This window comes from Peromyscus leucopus, chromosome 15 (assembly GCF_004664715.2).
Source record: "Peromyscus leucopus breed LL Stock chromosome 15, UCI_PerLeu_2.1, whole genome shotgun sequence".
Classification (NCBI taxonomy): domain Eukaryota; kingdom Metazoa; phylum Chordata; class Mammalia; order Rodentia; family Cricetidae; genus Peromyscus; species Peromyscus leucopus.
Window position 1 is genome coordinate 8,612,276 of NC_051076.1, and position 21,784 is coordinate 8,634,059.

Sequence of the window (21,784 nt, forward strand, 5' to 3'; positions counted from 1 at the left end):
TGGCTTTAACATTTTTAAATTTTTTATGTGTATGAGTTTTGCCTCATATCTGTACGTGTACTACATGTATGAACTAACCAAGGAGGCCAGAAGAGGCCATTGGACCCCCTGGAGTGATGTTTACAGACTGTTGTGACCTGCCATATGAGTGCTGGACTCTGAGAGAGCAGCCAGTGCTCTTAACCCCCAGCCGTCTCTCCAGCCCTTGCAGTGATGGTTTGATTTCTCAAGTGTCTACTGGAAATTGTTTTTGTAACCAGCTAAGGAGAATAAACCAGGCTTCCTCAGGGATTGTCTCTCCGCCTGTCTCACTGCTCTCTGTTCTCGCTGGCCTATTTTGTGTTGTGTCTTTCAATAATATTATGTAGCTCTTATTTCAAGAGTTGTAATTGTCCCATAGACAAGGTCACCATAAAATGGAAATATTTCCATGTTTGCTAAAATGAGCATCTCCTTTTGCCCAGGAGAGACTCTCAGTGTTCCTACTCATAGGTGAGACAAGCTGGGTTGTGAATGGTTTACTCTTTAGGGTGGTTTGAATGTAACTGGCCCCTGTAAGCCCATGGGGAGCGGCACCATTAGGAGGTGTGGCTTTGTTGGAGGAAGTGTGTCACTGTGGAGGCGGGCTTTGAGGACTCATATATGCTCAAGCCACGCCCACGGTCTCAGACCACTTCCTGTTGCCTGTGAGTCAAGATGTAAGAAGTCTCAGCTCCTTCTCCAGCACTGTGTCTGCCTGCAGGCAGCCAGGCTCCCCGCCATGATGACAATGGACTGAACCTCTGAACTGTAAGCCAGCCCAGTGAAATGTTTTCCTTTGTAAGGGCTGCTGTGGTCAAGCCCCTGCCTCATCAGCAGTAGAACCCTGACTGAGAAGGAAGGCTAACGCTGCTGGCAGTTGTCAACATGGCCCCCTGCTCACCAAGGGCACACAGCCTCCTTCACCCTCTTCACAAGGTGCTGTGGCCGGAGGGACCCAGAAGGGTCACCGCTTTAAACCTGGCGATGAGTTCAGCTTCCTCACAAAGCTGAAGGGCAAAGCCAAGGACATGGGTTTTCCACAGTGCCTTGCCTTCCACATCAACAAAGTGTCGGAGAGAAGGACAGTGGGGGAGGGGAGGGGCTTCTCGCTTGATGAGGGTTCCCTCTGAGTGTTCGAGAAAGACCCGTTTCTGGGCTGTTTTCTCTGCTTTCCCAGGATGTGCTCCTCCTGCGTATCTTCCACAGTGAAGACACCAGAAACTGCAAATGAACATAACTATGTCTGGAGGGAACCAGAACGCGGTTTCCTGGCAGTCTTTGCTTACAAAACTGTTCCCCCCCTTTTGGGGTTTTTTTTTGAGACAGGGTTTCTTTGTGTAGCCTTCCTTGGCTGTCCTGGAACTTGCTCTGTAGACCAGGCTGTCCTCGAACTCAGAGATCCAGCTGCCTCTGCCCCTGGGTTAAAAGCATGTGCCGCCGCCACCACCCAGCTCAAAACTGATCTTCAAGTAGGTGACATTAGGGCCAGGGAGACGGCTCAGTCAGGAGAGTGTTGGCCACGTGATCACAAGGACCTGAGTTTAGTCCCCAGAACCCGTGAAACAAAGCAAGGCTTGGTGGCACATATGTGTCATCCCAGGGGTAGAGACAAGGTGCCCGGGGCTTGCTCAAATCAGAAATCCCAGGCCGGTGAGAGACCCTGTTCAAAAACACAAGGTACAGGGCTCCTGAGAAATGACACTAAAGGCTGGCCTCTGGTCTCCATGGGCACGGATGCACACGTGACTGCACACTCATACATGTGTGCACCCACACATGTACATATATACAAAGTAAGGGACACCAGTGCATTCAACTGGTGCAGATGTGTTTATGAAAAGACGGGAGTGTTTTTTCTGAAAACAATCAAGGTTTATTGCATGTAGAAATCAATAGATATCTTTTACAAAAAAAAAAAAAAGGTTAGAATAAAGATCTCACATCTGTAAAGGCACATAGCAAACGTTTTATAGCAATGACAAGGACAGAGACAACATCCTCTAGGACCAATATCTAAATAAGACTTTGTAAAAACAGGAAACAGTGCAAAACAATACTGTCAATAGTCAGCTCCCTACACCTCGGGACTGTAAGAAGCTGCCAAGCAGGAGCTTATTGACTGATAGAAACAGCTCATGGAACAGCATGCATAGCTTTACTTGAGGCTTTCACTCTCCTCACAGTGCCAGGGGAGTCTGCCTGTACAGTCAGCGTGACTATCGGGGCTTGGGAAGGAATGTCTTCCTGCCTTTTCCGTCCTTCCCCGGCCCTCAGCTGCAGTTTGTAGGGAAGAGGCTTGACTAGCATCTTTTCTGGGGAGCAAGTGGCTGCCATGGACAGGGCGCTGAGTCCCAGCCTGGAATGCTTGTTTTACAGCTTCCCACATAGTGGGCGCTAGCTCGTGTCCAGGTCAGCTCACCAAAGCCAACCACATCTGACACGGCACTGCATTCCATGGTGGAGGTAACTAGGCTTCCGTGGGCTGACCCAAGAACCCAAGAGCTAGCCAGTGTCTAAGCTGCGGGCAGGCGGGCGGGCGGGGGTGTCTATACATCATTTCAAAATAAAATCTATAAATGTCAATTATTTTGAAGGAAACCAGAATTCACAACATTTGACAGAACACGGACCAAAAGAAAACATCAAAATACTGAATGAAGGAGCGACGCTAGTCTAGAGGAACAACTCGCCTGGTATATATGTGACAAGTCACAAAAGGTTACACTTTTAATAGTCATCTGCATATGTAAACCCCCTCCCAGGTCAGCTGACCACCGAGGGCTGGAGGACACACTGGAAGTCATCTCTGATGAAGAGTGAGCTTGTATCTGAGAAGATGCGGCTAAAGAACTTTAGGACCCCCAGGAGTGGCAGGGAACTTGAAAGGAGAGTGCACTAAAATTTTACAGGGTTTGCATCTAAATAAAATGGCTCTGAAGGAAGTTTTCAGTTCAAGGCTGAAGGTATTTATTAGCTAACACTGTCTCTGAGGGAGGCAGGAGGCCCCAGAGAAATGCCAAGCGCGCCAGGCGCCTGAGCCACCTGGCTAAACTTGAAGCAGCATTCCTGAGGCCTGAGCAAGAGGTCCCACCCCAAGGCACGGAAAAACCCAGTCTAAAGGCTCACTTGCTGGCTTCTCTCCTCGCTGTCTTCCACCCCGGAGCGCCTGTCCCTGGAGGAAGAGGTCAGGGAGGAGCAAAGGCAGAAGGGCCGGACAGATAGCTTATCGTGGACTAACCATAAGTCACAGCACACCGGGGGAGGCTCCTGGGAAGCCCTGAGGTGACCTGTCCTGCCAGGGGACAGTCAGCAGCAGGGAGGCCCAGGAAGAAAACAGACCAGCAAGCTAGAAACAGGTTAGACTGCAGGTTACCAAGCAACGCTGTCACCAAAAAGGCTGTGAAGGGCGCCTCAAAATAAACAGGAAACCCTGTTCCATCCCTGCTTTTAATAGTGCTGGTATCAGTCTTTTTTTTCTTTCTTCTTCTGGTACTGAGGGACAGTGTTACCAAGGCTGACAGGATGGAGGATGGCCTGGCTGTTAGAAATCTCCTGCAACCTTCATTTTGACCACTCCCCAGATCACATTTCTTGAGGCTGTAGAGCCAGTTTTTTGTCTTGTTTTGTTTTTGTTAAATTAAGATGTCCTATGTTGACATGTTAGAGGGGTTTAAGACCATGGTCCCTTTGCCAGATTTAACATTTTGTGTGTGTGGGGGGGGGGTGTTCTATGGGCAGGTAGGTTAAAATATAAAGTGAGCTTCAGAGGGCTGATCTGAGTGATCACGGAAGCTTCTGAGATCTGGTCTGGGAAGCAGGTGAGTGAGCATGGGAAGTTCTGAGTGGGCAAAATGCCCTGGGAATGAAGACAGTGGCATCACAAAGGGGTGCCACCTCGTCCCCACACAACGAGAACACTCACAGGCGCTGCACAGCCCAGTGTTTGTACTGTGACTATATGTGACCTGCACAGGGACTCACATGCAAGAGGAGTTGTGAATGCTAACCACAGAAGCAGTGTGCATGGGCAGAACTCTCTGCTCACAAGCTGCAAGGGAAGGAGGGGGCTGCAGGGCCAGGCAAGGAGTCTCCAGAGCAGCCATCCGGTGCAGAGGCCACATGGCACAGCCCGTTACAGGCAGCAGGCAAGGAGCCCGGGAGAAGAAGGTCAGCACCGGAGCAGGGTCTTCCCCCGGGGCGTTCCATCGTAAGTTGACAACTCTGACATTACCCCAGAGTTCAAAAAATTGTATCCCCAATGAATTTTGGATAGGAAATTCGGGGCTGATCTGGCCTCTCCCCATCATGACTTTGGACAAGCTCAGGGCACTTTTAATAAATGATGGATCGGCTGGTAAGACTACAGTAGAAGACTTGGTTAACCATATTTAGGCTGGCATATGCTCCAGCCCGCCTGCCTGGCAATTGAATCTCCTTTAATTTAGCTCTAAAATGAGGAGGCTGAATGGAACTCTGAGCAGCAAGAGCTGATTTCTAAACAGCAATATATTTATCCATCTATGAGAGCAGAGGACACCTGGTCACGGACAGGCTAACGGAGCAACGTCAGCGAGTATTTGAGAAAGACACACTTTGCGGTAAGCTGCAAAAACTAAGAAGGGCGGGCTCCTGGATGAAGACACCTGATTCCCTTGAGCTGATAGTGGAGATGCAAAAGCTGAGCACAGGGAAGAGAGGCTGGACAAGCTGGTGGACCAGTGTCCCAGCTCGTCTAGAATAACGGACACCTGGACAAGCCATTTGGGTTGGCAGCATGTAGCTGAGCACACCTGCCTACTTCCCCAGACATGTGGACACTACTTTCTGCAGATGTCCCAGAAAGGGTGGCTCGCGCCACCCAAGGACTTAGAAGCTGAGGCGAAGGCCAGCACATTTCTGCCTCTTTGCTCCAAGCGATAACCCTACAGGGCTGACTGTGACTTAGCCCACCCTCCAGAGCCTGTGAGTCCGTCACTCATCAAGTTGTAGGGTGCCAGGGGGGATGTGCAGTTCCCCTGGAAGACCCAAATCTCTCTATTAGAAGCTGAGTGGGCGGGCGGGAGTGCCACTTGTGAACAGAAACCGTTTCATGAGGGCTTTGATGGCGGCCAACGAGAGCTCTGGCAAGAAACAGCAGCAGCAGAAATTTCGGTGAAATAGGGAAGCTAGAGCCCAGTGGCAGTGACGTGGCACTCTGTGGACAGAGCTGCTCCTAATACTGAGAAGAAACAACAGGGCCAGGGTTAGTTCATGCCCCTTGAGTTTATTCTAGAATGTCCTGCATTCTTGCCCGCCTCACCTCAAGTAACTGGCACATCTTCCCCAAACAGAAACCAGTAACTAAATTGGCTCTCTCCACGAGTCATGCCACTAGAAATGAGACAGACTGGAAGGCACAGGGTGCTTGTTGCCTGAGGACATGTTTGGGACCCGTTGATAACGTCACGCCTGAGGTCAGAGGATGCAGACCAGTGAGCTAGTGCTTAGACCAAGAAAGGGACCGAAGAACCCACAGAGCACGTCTGTCGACCCAGCCTGTCGGCATTCAGGGGCAGCTCCTGGCCTAAGAGATGCAAGGCCATCGCGGCTAGGGTGCAGGATCACAAAGAACCAGGTCTCTGTCCACTAGCTCTTAGCTGAAGAAAAGATGCATGGCATTAGATCCTTAATGAACTGGGAAGAAATAAATTGTATGTATTCCATCAATCCAGAAAGTGCCCTCTATGCTGGAAACTCAACATGGGTCAATCTATACCTTAAACTAGAAAAGACAGGAGAATGCTAACCTCCCCACCCACAGGAGGGGGCAGCTGAGAGCAAACGCTGACAGAGGGTAAGGAAGGGTATGGCTTGCTTAGGAGTTGGTGGTCATGTCCCACAAGACCCAATCCTAAAGTCTACAAAGACCCTCTGTCCAGGCTAGAGGAGGTGACCCAGAGAGCCCAAGACTAAGGCCAAAAAGAAAAAAAAAAAGTCAGCTTACTTCTAACTGAAGAATAGTGAGTAGGCCCTTTCTCCCCCCCCCCCCCCACAAAGTAAGCTGACGGGACGCAGTCCACGTGAGATGCTCTCACCTTCCCTAGTACCTGCAGCACCTCCAAGTGAGCAGAGGAACCCACTGGTCTCCACCTCAATAAAGCAACTGGCATGGCTGTCTGGTACTGTTCTCACCTCTACTCCCTGGGGATGGAGCGTGTTCAGATGCCCAGGCCCCTGGGATTCCTATTCCACCTGGAATCACCTCAGAGCCTCACAAAACCAGCCAGACACCCCTGGGCTTCGCCACAAGTGCATCTCACCATCTCAAGGATGAAGACACCGTCTTAAGCAGCCAGGATGCAGAGACCCCTGAACAAGGATGAAGGTGGGCGTATGCAAATGAGCGAGTGAAAGACAAAACTCCACAACTGGAACCCCGGGGCGGAGGAATGATGGGCTGCTCTGCTCTGAGATGGGATGTCTTACTGGCTCCGCTTTTAATTTTCTCCCCCTTCAAAGCCAAGATGCGGCAATGGGCTTTGACAGCTCCAGCCTCGGTCCCAACACATTGTCAGGAAGCCGTTCCAAAAGCCCTGACTAGATAACTAATTTAATACACTTTGCTCCAAGGCTTACTCCTTGGCTAGCTTCCCAGGTAGAAAGCATCTCTCGGCGATTATTATGCAGATGGCACTGTAAGGGCTTTAAATGCCTGCTGATAATTTGACCAGAGATGGATGGGGGCTTCCTGGGGATGGGAAAGGGAATTCGGAATGTGTTGAAGAACCTGAAGCAACAGTGTTAAGGAGGAAATACATATGCGGGACACTTAAATGTTTACCTTTGGGTTTCATCATGTGTTGGCTAGGAAGCTGGATATCAAACCTATGTGGCCCTGTATCTTGTTCTGTTAGTATAAGCTAGAAACAGGCCCTAAGTGATGAGTTCAAAGGGGCATCATGTCTCCTCGCTGCTCATATGAGACATTCTAACGCACCAAGGCTTAGAGATGAGAGTATCTACATTCTTCATCACACAATGAAACTGTAAGTGGGATCGACTGTTAGGACACCTGAAAGGGGAAGAAACATCTTCAAAGGGGGATAAATAATCCCCCCCATGGGCTTTTCTATTTCCCCCAAAATACCTATGTCAGAATCTATACCAGTGTGCCACATCTACAAGGGTCACACTCACGTATGCCCCTTGATCCATTCTGCACTGTGGAAGGGAGGGTGGAAGCGCCCCACCTCCAGATTCTGAACCCACAGATGCTGTATGGATGTCAGCATCAGCACCACCGTGGCCCAGAGGAAGACAGCTTGGCTTGTCTTCCAGAGAAGCTCTTGGGAAATCTGCTGTCATCAGCATCTACTAGTGTGTGGAGACAGAGGCTACAAAGGCACACTCTTTCTGGTTGGTCTTTTCAGCTCAGGAAAAAGAAAAGAAACTATAACTGTGGAGGAAGACATGACATGGTCAGTTTCGCAAACAATTAGGAAATTAGACTTAGGAAAAAGCAGACATGGAAGGAAACTGGGCTTCAACTTGAGGGTGGTTAATACCATCTCTGACAGACAGTGGGTTGTACACGGAAAGGCAGGCAGTGGAGGATTTTTGCAAAAGACAGTCTCAGCATTCATCACGAGGGGCAAGTATGGCCTGTGTGCGGCCATGTACACTTGAAATCCCAGCAGTTGGGAGGTACAGACAAGAGATTGGGAGCCACCCTCTTGCTATATACCAAGTCCAAGGTCAGCCTGGGACCCTGCCCCAAGACAGCAAGGAAGAAGCCCTAAGTGAGAATCAACTCAGTCCTCGCTAGCCAAAGCCTAGAATCCATCAGCACACAGTGCATGGGTGCGTGCCTCCTGGCCAGGTGAGCGCCTCCCACCCTGCTACAAAGTGCCAGGTAGCTCCTAGTTTCCTTAACCATTTCCCTTATGATCGTTCTAACAACTTAGCAATGGATAGGAAAATGGAATGTACCCAAGCCTCATCCTCTGTGTCCTCATCTGCCACACTCAACATGATTTAGTTAGGAAGCTACACCAAGGCCCCACCTAATGCCATTCCCACCCTGGTCTATTATCTTCTCTCAACTAGGCAAGGGGCTGAGCTGTGCAGATGGCCTGGCTCAGGGCCACCAGAGGAGGGTGTTGGGAGCACGGACGGCAAAGTAGCACATCCTGTCACCGCGTCAGACTTCTGGACCAGAACAAGGGGTGAGCAGCAGCGACAGCAGCGCTCCTCGCTTTCCAGAGACAGCACGGCCAGCCTTAAAGGCACTGTGCTCTCCAGAGGACCCAGCCTTCACCCCAGGCGTAGGGAGAGAGAGAGAGAGACCGCGCAGGACGAGGGCAGCAAAGGAGAGGAAAGCAGCTATCCAGCGAGATGCACGGATCCAGTGTCTAAGGGAACACTGCGAGGACCTCCCTTGGCTCTCTTCCTTCCGGGTGAGGCTGAATGCTTCCTCTTGCCACTTTTGACTGGGGGCGTTACCAATTTGTCTGCAGCTTCACTAGAGATGTGTTCCCTTATGCCTCTGTGCCTACAGTGTCCCATGGGGCCACCACCTCCCTCCCGGAGGAGGCTTACGTGCAGATCAGTCGACATGGGGTTCAAATGAGAAGCACTATATTATCGTGGGGAAAAAAATGCATTATAATAACTCACAAAACTTATTCCAAAGACGGAAAAATAAATTATCTCATATAAAATAATACATGATGTTTGTAAGTAACTCTGGCTCTTGCCTGCTGCCAGCCATCCGTCTCCAACTGGGGAGGCAGATGTTGTCTGAAGTGGCGCCCCCTGCAGGACAGAGCTGGGTCCCTCCTCCAGAAGCTGCATCCGGGAAATCAGATGAGCCTGGAACTCTGTAGGAACTGGACGAGGACTTGGTAGACGAATTTGTACTGCGCAATGGTCTGGATCATGAACATCCTCTGCTCCCTGAGAAACCTCAGCATCGTGGGCACTTCCACCTTCTGTAAGGGAAACGAAAGGGCACATAGCCTGAGACAGGAGGCCTCTCCTGGGCTCCTCCCACCTTGGGAAGACTCTGCAGCTGCCCATGACCCAGAAGGAGAGATCTGTCCCTCAAGGCTTTAGGAATCAGCTCCATGCCAGGGTTGGAGCCTGGTCACTGGTGTGATACTGTTCAGTTTCTGTCTATTTATGCTTACTCCTGTGGGTACATCTGAGAGCTGTCGGACAAACAATGCAAGTTTCTCGGAGCAGTGAGTTGTGGACAAAACCAAACACAAGTCCCCCCACCCCACCTCCCTTTATATTTAAATGAAACAAATTTTGGGAAACTCATTCTGTAGTCTAGGCTGGCTTCAAACACATGATCGTCCTCCTGCCTCAACCTCCTCAAGTTAGAAGTTAGCTATTTCTTTTTAAAAAAGATTTTCCCAGATATTCCTTCTGTGTGGGGTTATCTGTACACTGAGGTATGCGCATGTGTGTGCACACCAGTGTGTATGGGTACGCATACTCAGAGGTGGACATCAGATGCCTTATGCCATTGAGACAGAGTCTCTTATTGGACTGGAGCTTGTCATCTCAGCATTTTTTCTTTTCTTTTTCTTCCTCCCTCCCTCCCTCCCTCCTCCTTCCCTCCCTCCCTTTTGTTTGTTTCATGAGACAGAGTTTCTTCGTGTAGCCTTGGCTGTCTTGGAACTTGTGCTGTAGACCAGGTTGGTCTTGAACTCAGATTCAGCTGCCTCAGCCTCCCAAGTGCTGGGATTAAAGGTGTGCACCACCACTAGGCTGGTCCTGGTGTTAACATCAGTGCCATGCCTGTCTTATGTCTTCCCTGACTCACAGTGTGCTTCTGCACACCTGGCTTTCTATGGATGCTGGGGATCTGCCACTGAGCCATCTCTTCAGCCTTCAAGGTAGCTATTTTCTCTTATTGTAACCACCTCCAACTTTCCCATCCCTCCCCGCCTCCCCATCCTCCTCCACCTCCACTTCTCTGATGGAATCTCCCATCCTTATTACCACCACCATCACCACCACCATCACCTCTACTATCACCCCCCACCATCCCCACCCCATTACCCCACCATCCCACCATCACCCCACCATCCCCACCATCACCCCCACCATCCCACCATCACCACAATCCCACCACCATCCCCACCACCATCCCCATCATCCCCACCATCACCTCCACCATCACCCCCACCATCCCACCATCACACCCACCATCCCCCACCCCCACCACCATCCCCACCTCACCATCACCCCACCATCATCCCACCATCCCCACCACCCCACCACCATCCCCACCCCCATCACCCCACCATCACCCCACCATCCCCACCCACCATCACCCCACCATCACCCACTATCACCCACCACCATCCCCACCTCACCATCACGCCACATCCCCACCATCCCCATCCCCATCACCCACCATCACCCCACCATCCCACCACCATCCCCACCACCATTACCTCTACTATCACCCCCACCATCCCCCACACCCTTTACCCCCACCATCCCCACCATCACCCCCACCATTCCCCCACCATCCCCACCATCACCACAATCCCCACCATCCCCCACCCCCCCCACCACCCCACCATCCCACCATCCCCCCACCATCCCACCATCCCCACCCACCACCATCCCACCTCACCATCACCCCACCATCACCCACCATCACCCCACCATCACCCCACTATCACCCCACCATCCCCACCACCATCCCCACCTCCACTACTACTGGGACACAACCGCCTCCGGGGACATGCAGGGGCACGGCAGACATTGTCACCGGTACTCAAAGACCAGCAGAGCAGTCCAGAGTGGCACTGGTACTGCCGAGCAGCCCAGGAGAGTTCTAACGACCCATCTCTGCCTCACAACTACCAACCTGACTGCAGAGAGTTCCCCTCACTACCCATGTTCAACTTCCCTGTGTGAAGAAAGAGACAACGGGACTAGAGAGAGCTCCACAGAATTAATTATTTTTTTTAAATAAGACAAAAGGGGGAAAGTGCAGGAAAAAGAAAAGCCTCTTCATTTGACAGAATGAAAACTGCTTGAATTACAAGCTAAAATATAAAATACACTAACAACTTCAGCTGTTAGAAAAGGAGGTGAAGTCGGGATGGGAGGAAAATAGGTCACAGCAATTTCATGTTTATTTGTCAAAAGTCTTTGTTTAAAGAACAAACTAAACATGTTTGCCCTCCTGATACGGGGACAAGAGCGGGAGGAGCCAGGCCTCAAGAGCACGGGGCAGAGCAGACAGTTTTCCTTGGTCAGCAGCAACAATGGGAAACCGGACACAGATAAGACTGGGTATCCCGGTGCCGAGAAAGGAGATGAACAGCCTGAGTCATCTTGCTATCTCTGAATATCTGGGAACAGAAGTCCTTTTAGGGCTGCCACCCACCAGCAAGGAATGCTCTGGCATGCAGTTGGGCACTGAGGAAGTCCACTAAATTTGGACACACCACAAGGAATTGAGCCACTCTGAGCCTCAGGGAGCCCACGGGATGCCCTGTTGGCAGGATCCCCCATTCCACACCCATTCCGTGCCAGGCTGGCTTTGATGCGTGTAACATGGTGAGCAGTGTCATTTCCTGTCACTACTTCACAGAGGTCACTAATTAGTTTCCAAAGACCTAGGAGACCAGACTTTCACGGCCAACAAGACAGGGCAATATTTAAGCTATTTTCAAATCTCTGAGTCTATGAGTACATATTAGCACACTGACGCATCCATTACACATAACAAGAACTCCTTGCTGTATAATTTGGAAACTGAACAGACCAACAGCTTGGTGGAAACAGTGAGAAGACAGGAAGTGACCTCAGAGAAGGAGAGCTTGCTTCCTGTCATCATACAGCTGCTTAAAGACACATAGCACCAGGTACATCACATGATTGCTTCTGGGCCTGGACTGTCTCATCTGTGCCTGGCTTTTCATGAGGCTGAGGGGAGGGTGCCCCTTTATTAACCTTACGGCCTCGGGCTGGGGGCCTAGTGTAACGGTTACATAACAAGACCCACCTAAAAAGCACAAACACACACCCACAACAGGCTAGGTGTACAGCTCAGTGGTAGAGCACTTGTCTGACATGTGCACGGTCCTGGATTCGATCCCCAGAACTCCCACAAACAAGCAAACACACAGTCTAGCCAAATCCAAAACCACTGCCCCAATCCTATGCACAATCTCGTGTGAACGAAGGCAGAGCTGTTGTTAATGTCTCTCCCTACAACACCGGAATCTTATGGCAGGATGAGATAACACAGACCCTGTGTGATTAGAGCAAAGAGCGGCTGGTGCTGGTACCCACATTCCCACCCTCTGCTACACAACACACTGCCAAGCCAGACGAGGGCAAATGCCCCCCAGAGAAACACTGTACTATAATAACAACTGTGTTCTACATAGCTGCATCTTCACACGGGACTGGGGACAAAACACATCCCAGAAATGCAAGACACATCCGAACCACACATGCCAGAACAATGTGCCACGGGGAACAACCCACAATAGAACCAATCTGGCTACGACTGGAAATGAATGCTGACAGCAGTCAGATTTGCTGGATGTTTCTAGAACACCCTAATTTTCTCCTCCTATTTAGGAGCCTACACAGAGCAATGAGAGGTCAGAGATAAGGGAAGCTATAAATGCTGGGAGTCCAGCTGGAGAACCATAGGTCTGGAGGGCTCAGGTCAGCAGAGAGGAATCAACCGTCGAACGGGTAACAGCACAGCTCTAGTGCAGAACCAGCTTCACGGTACACAGCAAGCACTCAGAGAGAAGGCCAGAGGCCTGGGACCATGGCTCAGCTGATAAACTGCTTACCACACAAGTGTGAGGACCAGAGTCAAATCCCCCAAACAATGTAAACAGTCACAACTGTGCATGATACTATGCACTTAACCCCAGCACTGGGGAGGTGGAGACAGGAGGATCCCCGGGACTCAAGAGCCAGACATCCTACCCTACTTGGTGAGCTCCAGGCCGATGGAGATCATGGCTCAAAAGGCAAGGTGACAGTGCCTAAGGAATGACCACTGAGGGTGAACTCTGGCCTCCACACGTGTGCACACAGGTCCCTCCCATAAAATAACACACTACAATAGGAACCTGGAGAGAGAGGTGGGCCACTCACTTCGTTATGCTCCAGGCAATAGATCATGAGCTCAGAGAGGATGACGACGCCCGTCCTTCCCACCCCAGCGCTGCAGTGGACCACGATGGGCGGGTGCCGGGTCTTGATGCCTTCCAGGACACTGTTGGTGTGACGCCTGACCGACTGGATTTCCTCCAAGTAGGCTGCGGGAGGAAATGTGAATCTTGTCACCCAAACGTGTCACGTGACTTTGCATGCAGGGGGTAGGGGAGAGGTGCCAGGACTGAGGGGAAGTCTTTTGTCTCCAGTCATAGTAATTTGCAGTTCTTATAAGTCGCTAATCATTTGGCTGGTACCTGCTGGAACATCCTGGATCCAGAAGAGACCAGCTGGGAGTCAATTAGTCCATAGGAGAATTTGTTCTTTAAATAGTTCTTTTTTAAAAATTAAATTCTGTTTTCCCCTCTGCAAATCCCCAAGTCCCCCAAGCAGATGATTCTAGACATTACTTACAGCACTTCATACTAATAACAGACTGGGATCAGAGCAGCCGCTACGTCCCCTTGAAATGCCTGCCTGTCAGAGCCTATTCCTGTTGGGGAAAGAGCAGCCACCTGCCCCATTCCCTTCCCCCTCATCGAATGAGCAAATGTCAGCCAAGGTTTGATTTCATTTTCAGATGTAAAAAGTGGGCTTTGGGGAATCTACTTCCATGAAGTTGTGTGAACATTCAAGATAAGCCCCACTTCTGGAGGCCACAAGCCTGTGGGTGGAGGGTCTGAGATATGCTCTCACCCCCTCAGAAGCTGCCCAGTCCAGCAGGGGTGAGCAAAGGTTTGTTCACAGCCCCAGTGCGTACACAAGAAAAGCAGCCACATAATCCTTAGTGCTTCTCCCATAACCATGTGAAAAGGAAAGCAGGATCTTCAGACAATGTAACAGCCAGTGTTTCCAGGGCGCTGTATAACACCACTGCGTCAAGATTCTTACAAAAAGAGCTATTAGGCAGCCCATGTTCTTTGAAGGGATGCCCTGTATCCTCCAGTAGCTTAGGCTGGCATCCCTTAAACTGGCTGATTTTAAAGATTTGACTATACTTTAGACCATCTCACGGGTCCCACATTTCAGTAGAGCTGTCAATCATCAAACCAATCTACTTGCATTATTTGCAGAGTTTTCTTCTTGGAGACAACTTTAACCAGTCCACTAGCAGAAGATTCCCTGAACTGGATAAAAAGAGCACTGTTAGGAGGGGCGGAAGTTCTGCAGAGGTCACATCCCTCCTGTGCTATGGACAGTTAATTGGTCATTGGATCGGCAAAAACCTAAGCTCTCTGGGGCTTTGGGTCCTCGGCCCATCACTGTCCTACACTCTGTTTATTGTGCTCCTTGAGGCCTGTCCCCATTTTAGTGATAAATGGAATCCTTGTCAATGTATCAGAATCTAACAGAACCAGAGAAGTGGTTTTCTAGGTCTCGACAACCTAGTCTCTCTCAGCCCCTAATGCCAATTCTATCATATCAAAATATCTAACATATCAAAATAAAGCAAGGCTCTGATGTTGCCCAATGTGTACACAGTGGGAGTGGACTTCTGTGCACGGTGGCCTCTGTGGTGGTCAGTTTGCCCAACAGCTGTCGGTTACCTGCCCTGAGCCACTCACTGCCTGGCACTCAGGGTACCCATATATTCTCAGGAATTAGTGTCTAAAATATCCTATCCTGAAAAAATAATACATGTGATGGATTTGCCTGATGTAGGTGCTCCATGCCGGGGGAAATGCTACAGTTCTTATCCCTTCATGCCTGCCATCTTTGCCTTGGTGTGCTGTCAGGGCTCATCCATGTTATAGCACATGTTAGAGAGTATTTGATTACTGAGACACTAAAAGTCTAAATCAACGCAGAATTAGTTTATCACCGTCCTGTGGACTTGCATGAAAGAGAACACAGAGACACCTATGATTCTTCTCTGCCCCTTGCAGAGGTGGAGAGACCAGTACTTCCTATCACGGTGCTCTCACTGCTTTAGAGAAGGTATCCCACAGTCCACTCCTCTCCATCTGACAGACTACTGATGCATTCCGCAAAACTCAGTCTGGGAAAAACTTACACAGGAATCCTTGGACGTCTTCCGGGCAGCCGTGGTGGGGCCAGTCAGTGTACTGCAAGTGCCACACCGTCCTCTCCTGGCCGGACAGCAGGTGCTTGACCTTTAATCCCGTGGTTGCATAGCAACCGGAGTCTGTTCGGAACTTTGTGGTGACCTTGAACTTGCCATAGGTGGCGGAGCTGTGCTTGGACCCCAGCTTGGGCCAGTATCGGTGGCTTTTGGTCCGTCCACCCTCCTGAATCACACACAGAAGCAAAGGTGGAGACAAGTCAAGGATGAACTCTTCTCTTCCTGATCTTAGGACCCGGGAACAGGAGAGCGGGTGGCAGTTACTAAACCACATCTCCACGGGGCTCTGTGCAGTGCCTACAGGGAGCCTGGATCTTAGCCCACAGAGAACAGAAAGCCACCGAAGGCTTCAGGCTGGTGAGTAGCAGGTACTGGTGGTCAGCCCACACCCTGCTTTCCACGGCGATGCTAACCCAGGGCTCTTTCTAAGGAACCACACCCTGACTGGCGCTGCCCCTCTCCTCCAGGGCTGCTCTCACTCTTTGTTCGGCCTGGCTGGCTTGTTTCAGCTCAACATACAGCAGAAGCAGAGGATGGCCATTCTTCCCAGGTTTTATCATCTTTTCTGAGACCATGCGCAATCTACAAAATCTTATTTTTCAGTTTTGTGCAGTGTAGAAGTCACTGGTGTGGGGTGGGAAGCAGGAGGGGCTGGTGAAGAGGAGGCGGGGCAGAGGCTGGGTGGCAGGAAGAGAACCCAGGAGTATTGAGCTGTGCCAGGGACTCTCCCGACTGACGGCTAAAGGAACCCCTTAGGGTCGGGATGGACTCAGTGGGTAGAGCGCATCCACAGGACGCATGATGTCCCAGGTCCAATCCTCAGCACTGCACAAACCAGGTGTGGTGGTCCATGCCTGCCATCCTAGCACTTGGGAGCTGGAGACAGGCGGATCCAAATGCCAAGGTTAGCCTTGGCTACACAGCAAGTTTGAGGCCAGCCTGGGCTATGTGAGACCCTGGCTCAAGGCAGATAACTAAATAATGAGCTAAATAAAGGAGCTATCAGTTTGCCTGCTTGTAAGGTGACACATCCTTGGGGGACATTAGTCATCCTGTCTGGTCCGAGAGGGGTTGACAGAATCTCCCCAGGACTGAAGTACTTTGATCTTTTACAGTGAGCCTGTAAAAGTGGGCTGACTGGAGAACTCAAACCCACTTTTGCTTCAATGCCCGAGTCAGCTCTGGATTTTGCAAAAGGACACATTCCTGGCTATCCCATGGCTCACTAGAGTCTGCTTTGTTTTGACATGGCAGATCTGCTTGTCACTGATGCCTCAGCTGGAACAGTACCTCCTCCAAAAAGCCAGAGCTGCCCCTCGGCCATCTGTCGGTCCTTACAGTCTTCTGACTCGAGCTATCTGTTTACTTTCCAGTGTCTTTCCCAGGAGTAAACACCATGGGGACAAGGATGGTGCCTGTCTCGTCCACCACCCACCCTAGAGTCGACACAGATGGATGGATTTAGATGGATGGATTCCATCTAGCATTTAGATGGGTGAATTCAAGGCCAGCCTGGGCTATGAGACCATATCAAACAGACAAAATAAGTAAGTAAACACAGGCTAAAAAAAAATAATAATAACAAAACCCATCCATGACATGATCTATTAGGATCCTGAATTTAGTTTAAAGATGTCCCTAGTTTTGAAATTTTACTTTCTGGGTGTGTGTATGTGTGCATATATGTGGTATGTGTTCATGTGGGTATGTGCATGTGTGCTTGTGGAGGTCAAAGGTCAATGCTGAGTGTCCAACCAGGGATCTTCCTGTCTTTACTTCCTGGTGCTGGGATTACAAGGGGATGCAGTGAATGCACATGCAGGTCTTTCTGCTTCTGTGGCGGGCATTTTACCAGGGTGAGCCATCTCACCGGCCCTGGGATTTACTTTCCTAGTGAGTGGAAGTATGTCTGACCTTGGAGAACGTGACGTGCCCTCACCAAATCTCCTCATAAACAGCTCTAGAAAGGAACTGCGCCGCACAGTCGTTGGTGGAGATGGTGGGGGCCAGGGCTTTGCTTTTGTGCCCCAGCTCGCTCTGCTCCTGGCCCTGAACAACAGGCGGGAAAGGCGCCTCTAGTGGGGATCTTGGTAAAATGCATGGAGCGCTCCCTAAATGAATTTGTAAATGTAGCTTGGAATCTCCTGAGAGGATTGAAGGGGTCGGGGCAACATGTTTGGAGAGTGTGACAGCGAGGACATCCAGCACTCTCCCCTCAGAGTCAGCGCACCCTGAGCAGGGGGCACCCTGAGCAGGGGGCACCCTGAGCAGGCGGCGGCATCACATGGGGGAGGCGCCTGCCCGTGTGCCCAGCACAGGCCCAGCTCCTCAGCTACAACAGAGAACTTGTGTTTGCCTTGGCAAAGGAAGAAAAGGAATTTTCTTTTCCTGCTCCCCGAAGAATAAAGCCCTTTCCTACATCAGAGGCTCTGGTCTCCTTCAGCTGATAAGCACCAGGGCATGCAGGGCTGGCAGCACCAGGGCTGGGAAGCCCCGTGTGTTTACCCAGCACAGCCTGAACTGTTCTGTGGGGTACACGCCGCCCGCTGGATGAACTCAAGTTTGGTCGTTTTGATTCTGTGTTTGGTTTTCACGGTTCTGAAGTATGTCACCACAGAGAGAGTTAGGAGCCAAAGGAGAAGGAGAGGAGAGAGAGAGAGTCCACTGCAAACCCTCTCTGGGGAAGGAAAAGCACACAAACAAGGAGAGAGGGCACACAGACGCAGAGTGATGTGCAGAAACACAGCGCTGTAGCGCAGAGCAGGCCGAGCCCAAGTCATGGGTACCAGGCCCACCTCCTGGACACCCCTTCCCCAGGACAAGGGCGTTAGGTAAGCCACTCACTTACCTCCTCTGCAGTGACCATGGCGATCACGTTCACCCCCTGCTCCCACACCATCTGCCAGAAGTCGTGGCAGGTATGTGGCAAGGGTCCCTGAGTGGCGATGTAGTGCCATTCTGCCCCGCCAACCACCACCTGCAGGAGAAGCATCAGTCAGTGAGCCAGGCTGGTGGAACCACACTCGATTCTAATTCTTTTGGACCAAGTGGATTGGTACAACGATAAAAACCCAGACGCTGTAAACAACGGATGACACACTTTTGCATCAAAATACTTTTTGCAAGAGCAAACCTATCAAGTCATACTTACCTGATCTTTCATCGCATGAAACACACAATACATGCAACGTAGGACAGACTGAAAACAAACACATGGGCCGAGGAGACGGCTCGGAGGGAAAAATGCCTTCTGCACAAGCGTTAAGACCCGAGTTTGACCCCCAGCACCCACACATAATCGAGGTGTGGCAGTGTGTGTGATCTCCCACGGCTGGGGAGGTTAAAGAGGAAAAGGCCCTGGAGCTCACTGGCCAAACTTGCTAAGGTAGGGAGTCCAGGCTCAGCCAAGGACCTGACTCAAAAAAAATAATACGGCAGGGTTGAGTGAGATGGCTCAGTGGTAAGTTAACAACAATGACCTAAATTTGACCCCCCAGGATCCACGGAAGGAGAGAACCAACTCCAGCCAGTTGTCCTCTAGCCTACACACACACACACACACACACACACACACACACACACACACACACACACACACACACACACACAGAAACGTGGGCACACAAAATAAAATGTAATAATGAAGTTAAGAGTGATACAGAAGATAAATGACGCTTCCCTTTGGCCTTATTTGTGCATACATAAGAGAGTGTACTCACACACATGCACATACATATATACCACATATAAAAAGTATACACATGCAGTCACATAAATGTATAGGTATACAAGAGTATATGCACACACCTAAACATAAATTAACAAAATTTATGTTACAGAAACACTTACGCTTAGTGTGCACAATGTATTCTTAAGGATTTCATGCTTTAGTCTATATTTTATTAAAGTATATGCATGATTATAACCATTAAATTAGTTTCACAACCACCAAAGGGCTGTGATTCTGAAAAATCTGAAGAACAGGGCTCTATGGTAGACTTTTAATAAAAGCATCATCTACCATGCAAAATACATTCCATTGGCAAAAACAGACTCAGAGAACTGAAGGCCACACTCTCAAGGTGAAATGGTGACCTCTACATGAACACTTTCTGTCTGCCTCTTCCTTATCTGTACCTTGACATGACAAAGATAAGCCCCTTTACATACCCATGCAATGCAGACCTCCAGAGCATTCCAGAAACAATGAAGGCATCACTGTTTGAGACATTCCTCCTCATCTGTTTGTTTTTATTTTATTAAATTTTTTTTTTTCATTTTACATACCAACCCCAGTCTGTGGTGGTATTGTGTTCCCCCAAAATATTGTGTACCTTAATAAACTTATCTGGGGTCAGAGAACAGAAAAGCCACTAGTTAGGCAGTGATAGCACACGCCTTTAATCCTAGCATTCCAGAGGCAGAAATCCATCTGGGATCTCTGTGAGTTCAAGGCCACATTGGAAACAGCCAGGCATGGTGACTCACGCCTTTAATCCCAGGAAGCAAGACTTTAATCCTAGGGAGTGGTGGTAGAAAGCAGAAAGGTATATAAGGCGTGAGGACCAGAACTAGAAGCATTTGGCTGGTTAAGCATGTGGCTGGTTAAGCATTTGGCTGGTTAAGCGTTCAGTCTTTGAAGCAGCACAGTTCAGCTGAGATTCATTCTGGATGAGGACTCAGAGACTTCCAGTCTGAGGAAACAAGACCAGCTGAGGAACTGGTGAGGTGGCTGTGGCTTGTTCTGTCTCTCTGACCATCCAGCATTTCACCCCAATAACTGGCCTCGGGTTTGATTTGATTAATAAGAACTGTTAAGATTCCTGCTACACCAGTCGCCCCTCCCTCCTCTTCTCCCTCTCCCCATCCCCCTCCCATCCCACCACCCCCCATCCACTTCTCAGAGGGGGTAAGGCCTCCCTTGGGGAGTCAACGAAGTCTGGCATATCAAGTTAAGAAAGGGCCTAGCCCCTCCCCCCTGCATCAAGGCTGAACAAAGTGTCCCACCATAGGGAACGGGCTCCAAAAAGCCAGTTCATGCACCTGGGAAAAGTCCTGGTCCCACTGCCAGGGGCCCCACAAACAGATCAAGCCACACAGCTGTCACCCACATTCAAAGGGCCTAGTTCAGTCCCTCGCAGGTTCCCCAGCTGTCAGTCTAGAGTCCATGAGCTCCCATTAGCTCAGGTCAGCTATCTCTGTGGTTTTCATCATCATGATCTTGATATCCCCCCCTACACTCCTCATTTATTTTATGAAACCACATACTAACTTGATTCTGACAAAAATAGCATCAGCTATTGTCTTATTATGCAAGACATGTTCATGTCAAGGTTGGCAAGAAAACCCACTTTCCACATAGTGGTGGGAGAAAGCATCCACAGACTACTCACTAGGATGGGGGCGGGGGCATCTGTGGAACTGAGATGCTAACCACTATCCTTCCTGGCACCCAACATATAGGAACCATAAATACCCGCAGAGGATGCTGCTGCTTCCAAGTATTGACAGTTTAAAAACTGCACTGAAACCATCAGCTGGTGCTGGGGAGGGAGACTCACAGATGTGACTCCACCTCTGGAGGAACTCAATCGCCTCCTGTGTTAACGGCTGCTTGGAACCCAGGGGAGGAAACAGTGGTGAAACACAGAGCTTGATTCCAGAAGCCAAGGGCAAGTTCCTGCAAGCTCTCTGGGCCTGTGAAATGTTCCCACGTCTACCCTGGTTCCATAAGATGAAGTGTGGGCCCCGGAGAAGGCAAGGCATCTCGGGTAACAATGCCCAAAGGGTGCTGTTTATGTGGGGTGACAGCTGTTTCCAAAGAGCAGATGGAAAATGGGGAAGAGACTGGGCCCAGGGAAGAGGCCAGGAGAATATCCTTCTGTATGGCATTCAGAGGCACTTCATTGGGAAGCAGCTGCATCGTCCTCAGCTTTGAGTGTGTTATTCTGCCTATTACTTCATAATCTAAGACCATCATTGGCTTACTTGAGAGGTCCCTGGCATTCATTATTTTATTGGTTTTGTTCTTGTTCTCAAAAATAGCAACAACAACAACAAAAAAAAGTCTTTCTGTTATAAAAGCTTGCATGTTATAAAAGCCTGCATGTTATAAAAGCCTGCATGTTATAAATGTATATACATAGCGCTATCTACCTCCTATGCATAAAAACACTATACCCAACCATGGCACACTTTTCATGTCCCATATGAAAACTGGCTATGAGTGATACACAAACCAGATGCCTAACTATATCTAGGGGGCTAGGGGGAGGTCAGAGGAACCTTCTAGCAATTCCACCAGAGTTGAAAAGTCCAAGGAAATTAAGAGTTCAAAGCCACTAATCACACAGATTACTCAGGTGAACTGTGTTGCTTAAAAAATGCCCTATACTCACTGGTTAAGCAAGACCCTTGGAAACACTCTCCCACTTCGGAGTTTGGAGCTATGTTCTAAAGACGTACATCCAGTTATTGGGAAAACTA

At 49.9% G+C, this 21,784-nt stretch overlaps 1 protein-coding gene across 1 annotated transcript in view; it reads right to left on the reverse strand.

The window, feature by feature from the left end:
• Nucleotides 1-3,630: 3,630 nt before the first annotated feature.
• Nucleotides 3,631-21,784, reverse strand: part of Ptpn14 (protein tyrosine phosphatase non-receptor type 14) — a 90,102-nt gene continuing 71,948 nt past the window's right edge. The window contains 4 exon segments of the mRNA XM_037211149.1: nt 3,631-8,990; nt 13,156-13,319; nt 15,230-15,464; nt 18,147-18,275. Coding sequence (XP_037067044.1) covers nt 8,862-8,990; nt 13,156-13,319; nt 15,230-15,464; nt 18,147-18,275 — 657 coding nt within the window. The 3' untranslated portion in view covers nt 3,631-8,861.